This window comes from Hordeum vulgare, chromosome 6H, assembly GCF_904849725.1.
Source record: "Hordeum vulgare subsp. vulgare chromosome 6H, MorexV3_pseudomolecules_assembly, whole genome shotgun sequence".
NCBI lineage: Eukaryota > Viridiplantae > Streptophyta > Magnoliopsida > Poales > Poaceae > Hordeum > Hordeum vulgare.
In genome coordinates this window covers 119,688,603-119,697,670 of record NC_058523.1, presented here as the reverse complement: position 1 = coordinate 119,697,670, position 9,068 = coordinate 119,688,603, and the positions used below count along the sequence as shown (strand labels likewise).

The following is a 9,068-nucleotide window of genomic DNA, read 5'->3' as shown; positions in this document are numbered from 1 at the left end:
GCATAGTATCAAGCATAGCATCATCATGCATAGTATCAAACATAGCACCATAAGCATCATGGGCAGCAGAAGTAGCATCATCAAGCACGGGCGACATATCAAGATTTCTAGCAGGAGGCGAAGTCGCAAACTTACTCAAACCTGAAGGTGAATCAAGTGCAGAGCTAGATGACACTTCCTTACCTCTCCTCGTAGTGGAAGGAAGGATTTTCGTTCTTGGATCTTATGGATTCCTCATAGTGATCAACAGACGTCAATTCCGAAGTGACTCAGAGAATATAGCTCTGCTTCCCCGGCAATGGCGCCAGAAAAAGCCTTGATGTCCCACAAGCATATGGAATCGCAGCAGTTTTCGAGGGTAGAGTATTCAACCCAAATTTATTGATTCACTCACAAGGGGAAGCTAAAGAATATTCTCAAGTATTAGCAGCTGAGTTGTCAATTCTACCACACCTGAAAGATTAGTGTCTGCAAGCAAAGTATCAGTAGCAAGGTAGTATGATAGCAACGGTACCAGAAAAAGCTTTGACAATCCCTGGCAACGGCGCTAGAAAAAGCCTTGTTGACGAGACGTTAGCGCCAACAAAGTCTTGCAACAAGTAACAACGGAGTAGCAAGGAACAGTAGTAGTAGCAGCATCAAAGTAACAAGTAACAACAGTAGCAACAGCAGCAAAGTGGCCCAATCCCTCTTGTAGCAAGGGCCAAGCCTAGGCAAAGTAACGTAGCGAGGACCAGTAGTAAAAGACTCGTAGGCAGTGGATCGATGATGGATGAGTGTGACGGATGTGATTCATCATGTAACAACTATAACACGGAGAGATATGTGGCTAGCCCCCGTTCATCAATCTAATGTAGGCATGTATTTCGTATGTAGTCATACGTGCTTAGGGAAAAGAACTTGCATGACATCTATTGTCCATCCCTCCTATGACAGCGGGGTCCTAATGGAAACTATGGGATATTAAGGTTCTCCTTTTAATAAAGAACCGGACCAACGCATTAACACGCGGTGAATACATGAACTCCTCATACTATGGTCATCTCCGGGAGTGGTTCCGGCTATTGTCACTCCGGGGTTGCCGGGTCATAACACATAGTAGGTGACTACAACTTGCAAGATATGATCTAAAACACACATATATTGGCGACAACATAATAGGTTCAGATCTGAAATCATGGCACTCGGGCCCTAGTGACAAGCATTAAACATAGCCAAGTAGTAGCAACATCAATCTAGAACATAGTGGATACTAGGGATCAATCCCTGTCAAGAACTAACTCGATTACATGATAGATCTCATCCAACTCATCACCGTCCAGCAAACCTACGATGAGATTACTCACGAACGATGAAGAGCATCATGGAATTGTCGATGGAGAGAGGTTGATGATGAAGATGGCGACGATTTCCCCTCTCCGGAGCCCGAAACGGACTCCAGATCTGCCCTCCAGATGAAGAACAGGATGTGGCGGCGCCTCCGTATCGCAAAACGCGATGAAACCTTCTCTCTGATATTTTTCCAGGCGAAACGGAAGATATAGAACTGAGATTGGGGGGGGGGGGTGCCACGTGGGCCCCACAAGCCCTCATGGTGCGGCCATAGGGGGTGGCCGCAGCCCAGGGGCTTGTGGCCCACTGGCACGCCCCCTCACGTGGATCTTTGCGCAGGTATTTTTCTTTTATTTCAGAAAAAATCTCCGTAAATTTTCACGACGTTTCCAGAACTTTCATTTCTGCACAAAAACAACACCATGGCAATTCTGCTGAAAATAGCGCTAGTCCGGGTTAGTTCAATTCAAATCATGCAAATTAGAGTCTAAAATAAGGGCAAAAGAGTTCGGAAAAGTAGATACGACGGAGACGTATCACACACGCGATCACAAAAAAATCAAAATAAATACTAGACAAATTCAAAAAAAATAAATCATTTTTTAAGAGGTAGATAATTTGATGCGTGGGGTCCGCTTCAAATCTTAACTTATTTGGACATATGTGCAGCTCTCAGCAAAAAAGATAAATCGGTGTTTGTGAAAAAGGTTAACTGTTCACGAACTGTTCTGATCCGATTTGCTTTTTTTGCCGAGAGCTGTTCAGATGTTCAAATAAATTGAAATTTAAAACGGACCTCACGCATTAAAATATCTAACAAAAAAATGTTTTATTTTATTTTTTCTAGTATTTGTTTATAATTGTTTCGTCAGCGGGAGCACATGAGTCTCAGAGGAGAATTGGATTTTCGTATGAGGTTCACCTTTTTATTTTTTATGAAGCTCTTTCGGAGCCGCTCTTTAAAATTGTAGAAACTGAAGTTCAAAGAAAATTAACTACCATTACCATCAGTAAATAGATACCCCTTCGTTTTTCCATGTTATTCAATCAAATAGATAATTTTCATCAAAAACTTTAATTTGTGTAGCCGAAGCTAGATGAAAGTCAAACGTTCTTTTTGAAATAGTTGCAATTTCTGTATGAAACTGCTTTAAAGTGAATTTGATGGAACATAACTAATTTTAATGGAACAAAGCGGTTTCAAATAGGCCCTAAATGTCGTGATAATACGTACTCTCTCCGTTCCTAAATATAAGTCTTTCTAAAGGTTTCGTTAGTGTACTACATATAAGTGTATATAGACATGTTTTAAAGTGTAGATTCACTTATTTTGTTTCGTATGTAGACCCCTAACGAAATATCTTAAAAGATTTATATTTAGGAACGGAGGGAGTAGAAGCCTTGCACTGATTTAGTTTCCGCTTGACGAGTAGTGATCACAGCTGCACATGCATTGCATCCATGCAAATGATTCGGCGAGGAACATACTCCTACGTGAGAGTTTTCTCCGTGCTCACGGTTTGCCACGGACGAAAATAACATGTGACCGACGCTCTCGTGGTCGCCAACCCGTGACGCCGCTTCCTTTACGTTGATGGACCGACCGATCAGAAGCTCACATTCGCTCCATCAACCGTCCACTTTTTCAAGGCCAGTCGTACGTACCATCTGGCAAATGCTCACGGACACGGTCAAGGAGATTGATCGATCGATCGATCGAGAGAGAGAGAGAGACATACCACACGATCGACGTGGCTGATTACAACTCCCTCCCGTCCCCGATCACTGGTTGGTTGGACTCGGATCCACCAGACGAAACGGCTCTGAATCTCCCTCTTTTTTCACGGAAGAAACAGAACCGGAATCGACCGGAAGCCCGTGCATGAGATCCGGATCCGGTATAAATATCTCTGCCTCGCGACGCCGGCGCCTCCGCCCGTGTTCTTCCTTCTTCCTCCCCCCACCGGCCAGCCAACCATCCCACCTTTCCCCCTCACGAGAAAGCGCGCCTGCCTCCTTATAACATTTCCTTCATCCACAGCCGGCCATGGCCCGTCGACCGAGCCCGTCAGATCCACGCAACCGAGAGGCCGAATTAGTCGACTAGTCTCTTGTTGTCCTAGGGTTCATATCAAAATCGCCTTGACCAATCCCGGGCGTCCTCCACATTCGCCCCAATGGGGTCCAAGGGGAAGCGCGGGGACGGAGGGGTGTCGTCGCCGAGGTCGAGGAAGGGGGAGTTTCCCATCCGGGCGGAGGATTACGAGCTGATGGAGCCAATTGGCGACGGCGCCACTGCCGTGGTCCGCCGCGCCCGGTGCCTCCCGCTCGGCGGCGAGGTCGTCGCCGTCAAGATTATGAACCTCGCCCTCCGCTCCGAGGCCGACGTTGTATGTACCCTACCCACCTTCTTCGTTCAATTATAATCAATCAATCATTTTCTCTCTACATACATACAGGAATATGCAAAACTAATTGAGATATGTCTCTCATGTACGTAGAACAATGCTTCTGAAGAGGTCAAGACCATGATCCTGACGGACCACCCCAACCTCCTCAGCGCCTACTGCTCCTTCACCCAGGACGAGAACCTGTGGATCGTCATGCCCTACATGGCCGGGGGCTCCTGCTTCCACCTCATGAAATCCTCCTTCCCCAAAGGGTTCGAGGAGGAGAGGTTCATAGCCTTCGTGCTGCGTGAGACGCTCAGAGGCCTCGAGTACCTGCACGGCAAAGGCCACATACACCGGGACGTCAAGGTAATTTACACATCATGTGCTAGCTACGCCGATCAGCTCTCCCGGCACTGAATCTGAACTTTTCTTTTTCATAAATCGACGGCTTTCATGTTCGGCGCGTGAAAAAACACAGGCTGGAAACATATTGCTTGATCAGCACAAAGGAGTGAAGCTTGCGGATTTCGGAATCAGCGCCAGCGTATACGACTCGATGATCAACAGGAACGGCAAAAGGCACACGCTTGTCGGCACGCCTTGCTGGTACTGCCTTAAAAGTTTTGACAGTTACTAAATATCTTGCCAATGGGTTGATTATTCCACGGCTCATGAACAGTGTACTGACATTCTACTGATTCAGTCTTCTGTTTGTTCTTAAGGATGGCACCTGAAGTGATGGAGCAAAAGGAATACGATTTCAAGTACATTCTTTTTACGATTGTCTGGCTTTTAATCACAGGTTAGTTGCCTATGTTTTTATACCGGTTGCTTAACCGGACATACAAACAATTAATCGCAGGGCAGACATCTGGTCTTTCGGAATAACTGCACTAGAACTTGCTAATGGCCACGCTCCTTTTTCTAGTCAACCTCCAGCGAAGGTACGTATTAGTTTACCTTGATGTATTTTACATCATCATAGTGCCTGTGAGAAATTACTGAGGTTTCTGAAATGGCTTGCAGGTCTTTCTTATGACGTTACAGCATGCTCCTCCATCTCTTCACAATACAAAGGACAAGAAATTTTCAACTGTAATCTTGATATATATGATCTCTTAGAATCTTAGATACAGGCACGTGCATATGCTTATTCGTTTCTACCTTTTTATGTAGTCATTTAAGCGAATGATTGGTGCATGTTTGATAAAAGATCCATCCAAGAGGCCAACTGCACGAATGTTACTGGAACTTCCGTTCTTCAAAAAAGTGAAGTCTGAGGATAATCATGTAAAATGCATGCTAAATAAAGTGCCATCTTTGGTTGCTAGGGTGCAAACTATAAAGGTATGAAACGACACTCATTTGCCTTCTCTACTGATCATTTCTATATGCCCGCATATATATGGTGTAATTGTGTGCCAACTATTTTTGAGCAGGAGAATGAAGCAAAGTTGCAAGCAGAGAAGAAACCACATGATAAAATCAAAGAGAAGACATCACATGTTAGTATCTCTATAGACTTCTTTCGTAGCTAAGAGCATCTCCCACACCGTGCCGTAAATTGGACACACTAAACGTTCATGGTTGCGTCCACGGACCAGGATATGGGAGTCGGCCATTTAACTTTATATATACCTCAAATGTCCGCCTCTATTAACTTAAAACACACACTAGCAATGGCTTCAGCCAAATAGCCATGATTATACAATGGCCTTCTGTCAAAATAAAAACCATTAGCGATGGTCTCGGGCCAAATAACTACGTCCTTCCGTCAAAGTTGTTCTCCTTCCGCCATCCGGCACGGACGGAGAGGAGAGAGGGGCGGTGACGTGGGGTATGTGATGGTTTTCGATTATCTATGCGGACGTTCGAACTCCCGCAGGTTTCTGCCAATTTAATGAAATTAGGCTATGTGGACGCGTCTGTGGACGTATGCGGCACTATGTTGGATGATTTTTTTTTGGTTCGAACACTATGGTCCGGACGTTTGCGAGTGGTTTAAGGTACACCATTGGAGATGATCTCCACATTTTGTAGTGCTCTTCACTAGGCACTCTATGAAATTATATATTCTACTATGGAAATTTAGTTTATAATTGTACCCAAAAGAATTCATGTATTTAATCAAATCATTTGTTTCAATTAGTTACATGTCCTTAATCTCCTTGTCTATCTTCGAACTATGATAATGTGCTTTAAATGTACCATCCAATAATTATTTGAGTTATTGCAATTCTCAAATATGAAACAGGATGAATATTGGAGAGGTATTAGTCAGTGGCACTTTGATATCGAGGACTTGAAAGCCCAAGCTAAATTGGTATGATTTTACTTGCGCAATAGCATTTTTTCAAAAATATTCATGTATTTATTTTCACAAAATATTTGTATTGTTTCATTTCTAGTACTCGGAGGAGAATGATAGTGACGGAGAAGAGTATTTGCATTTCCTATTTGAACTTGATACCGTGGATGAAACTGTTCCGCTTAAAGATGTCCATCGGCAAAAGCATGTGAGTGATGATATGAAAGTAACTATGGTGTTGTATATTACTCCTTCCTATCCAAGATAGGTGTTGTGGCTTTCGTCCATAACACTTCTTTTGGATCAAAGGGACTAGCATATTGTTAAAAAGGCTGTGTTATGACAGATTTGAACTAACATGGCATGTTGTACTTTCAGATTGTAGGTAATGAAATAACAGAAATGCCAAGCTCAACAACTCCAGTACCGATACCTCAGAGGTTAGGATGTTTAATATAATGTCTTGATAGAATGATATTCACTTCATTAAGAAACAGGGACGAATTCACAACCATGTATAACAAGTATTTTTTATTGCGAAATGTGAAACTCCTGTTGTCACTTTTGTGTCCTATAATGCACATATAATTGAATTAATTGTTGGCAAAATGCGCCTTGTATTTATGTATATATGGTGGCAATAATTTTCTATGAGAGTTAAACCTGTCTCTTCTTTTATTTTTAGTTTTACATAGAAATAGCATTTCCATACTTATTGTTTGGCATAAATGTTATTTGATCCCTATTAACAGACATGCTAATAACAGACATGCTATTAAGGATGTTTGGCATTGACATTAGGTCTAGATAGTTTTGCACCACGAGAGCTCAACATTTTCTTTCATACTCATGTACTAATCTAATTTTACCACTACACGATTGTGTCTAATATTTTATTCTTATCAATGTTGTATCTGATCTACAAATGGCTCTTCAACAAAATCTAGCATATGATTAAACATTAATATGGTTTGTTTCCCGCATGAAGTTGAGCATCTAAATGCTATCTTTTTGGGTGCATACATTGCTTCATCTTTAACACAGCTAGATCTTAATATGACACATTAGTTTGTTTTCTGACATGAGGTTTCTCTACCAGTGGGAAACAACTTGAGAATGGAGGCCCTAATGGCCTTGTGCGCCATGAGTCATTTGAACGACATTCAAAAGTACCTACCAAGCAACTTTCAAGAGCAGGCACGTTCTTGAGTTTATTTACCCTCCAAAATAAAATATGTATAAGAAGGATGCACAAAGAGTATTTTTAGGTTAACAACTCAAAAGTTATTATTCATTGTTACTTAGGTTATATTTCATTTATGTTTTTATTTTGTTCAATTCGCATGTGCAATGATACATGATTATGTTATGCAGTTTCCAATGCCACGGGTATTGATGAATATCTAGAAAAAACAACCATTCAAAAGGGCCGCTTTAAAGTAACAATGGAAGAAACGGTATGATTTTTATGACATATGCCATGTATATAATCACATGGTTTCAAGTTATGTGAATTGCATAATGTAGAACCTTATCTTGGTGCTATCATTCCTTATTTGGTCAATTTTTTTGCGGGGTCCTTATTTGGTCAATTTACAATAGCCTATCTTTTCACTAAACAAAATCTATGCAATCACTTAATTACCCTTACCTCACAATATGATATGAAGATTTGGATGTTTTTATTGATCATCATTACTTAGCTTAGAACAAATCTAACACCTTCAATTGTTTAGAAGCACAATCCTTGTGCATTGACTGGATAACCTCAATGGCTATATTTTTGGGCCGAAACATATTTGTATATACTTATGACATTACTTGCAATACTTTTACATATTTGCACAATCGTCTGCATGTGCTACATATGCCATGTTCACATATGCAATACTTATATAGTTAATTTATCTAGTTACTCACATGCAAACATTTTTATGAGGTAATAGGAAGTATCTACACCGAGGGAGAAGGAACTACTCGAACGTATTGCATGTTTAGAGAGGATGTAAGTTGTTTATGTGAAGAAAACTTTGCTCATTACTTTTACATATTATTCTCGTTTTATAAGGAAATAACCATTATTCTTCGAGCATCTGCCCTAAATTTGCTATGCATTTGCTTTATATAGGCTCCAGGTTACCCAAGATGAGATTGTGAAGCTTAAAGAAAAGGGTAATTACATTGATCTTATATATTATGAATGTTCATAATGCTAATATTTGCAATTTAACTTATAGTTGTTTGACAGATGCAAAAGGGTAATTACGTTGCTCTTCATGTTTTCTGGCAGAGGCAAAAGGAGCAGTGCCATGCATCCAACAAAATAGCAAAGTACAAGCGATGTAGTTACTTAAGGTCGTTTTCATAGCTAGGGAAGAGTTGCAAATTTGTGCAGATCTTATTGTCATAAGAATCTATGGTTCCAACTTCTTAAAGTGCTTCTCGGTAGATTCGTAGTGCATCGGAAATAGATAGTGTTTCTAGGTGAGATCCAATGTGGTAGTTTACAAACCAATTGTGTGTGATGTATTTACACTACAAACTTGAAGCATGAGAATTTTCCTGGTAATTTAGTACTCGAATGCAGTAATAGATTATTGACCTTTGATTATATTTAAGAAAAGGGTGGAGCCCAATTTCCTTTAGTAGAAACCAAAACCAAGTTGGACTATCTCACAACCAAAACATGTGATAAGGTACTATAATAGTGTAATATAGCAAAGATCCCATCCCACGAATTACAAGTTATCTAGATCAAAACAATGAGCTCAACATCATAGGACACACAACAATAGGAAAAAGGACTCAAACTAGCTGTCCAATGTCTCTTACTCGTCAATGTTGGAATCCATGGGGTTCAGTTCTTGCTACACTGTAACTAGAATTGGGGAGACGCGAGCAAAAGACGTGTTGGTTGCTATGGGGAAAATATGAGGAGTTATATTTGATATGCTGCTAAAACTTCCTTCAAAGTCGGCGGAATAATAAGGAGAAAATGATAAAACATATAATGGTTATTAGCCCTGCGATAACGT

The 9,068-nt window shown here is 41.0% G+C and overlaps 1 protein-coding gene across 2 annotated transcripts; it reads left to right on the top strand.

Moving 5' to 3' along the window:
• Positions 1 to 3,267: 3,267 nt before the first annotated feature.
• LOC123402593 (serine/threonine-protein kinase BLUS1-like) lies at positions 3,268 to 8,606 on the top strand. Of its 2 annotated transcripts, none has more exons than XM_045096519.1 (16): positions 3,268 to 3,722; positions 3,834 to 4,091; positions 4,204 to 4,331; positions 4,448 to 4,489; positions 4,588 to 4,669; positions 4,752 to 4,820; positions 4,902 to 5,072; positions 5,165 to 5,230; positions 5,980 to 6,048; positions 6,134 to 6,241; positions 6,412 to 6,473; positions 7,133 to 7,230; positions 7,408 to 7,490; positions 7,980 to 8,038; positions 8,162 to 8,205; positions 8,324 to 8,606. In XM_045096519.1, exons 1-16 carry the CDS (start codon positions 3,510 to 3,512, stop codon positions 8,377 to 8,379), a joined length of 1,608 nt encoding a protein of 535 aa, XP_044952454.1. In that variant the 5' UTR covers positions 3,268 to 3,509; the 3' UTR covers positions 8,380 to 8,606. The 2 variants fall into 2 exon arrangements, with proteins under 2 accessions (XP_044952454.1, XP_044952455.1); XM_045096520.1 differs by having other exon boundaries at positions 8,282 to 8,606.
• Positions 8,607 to 9,068: the final 462 nt, after the last annotated feature.

Coding starts and splice junctions, on each gene's coding strand:
- LOC123402593 (XM_045096519.1), top strand. CDS start 3,510: ATGGGGTCCAAGGGGAAGCGCGGGGACGGAGGGGTGTCGTCGCCGAGG. Junction 4,821..4,901: donor AGGACAAGAAATTTTCAACT/GTAATCTTGATA, acceptor CTTTTTATGTAG/TCATTTAAGCGAATGATTGG. Junction 5,073..5,164: donor CTAGGGTGCAAACTATAAAG/GTATGAAACGAC, acceptor ATTTTTGAGCAG/GAGAATGAAGCAAAGTTGCA.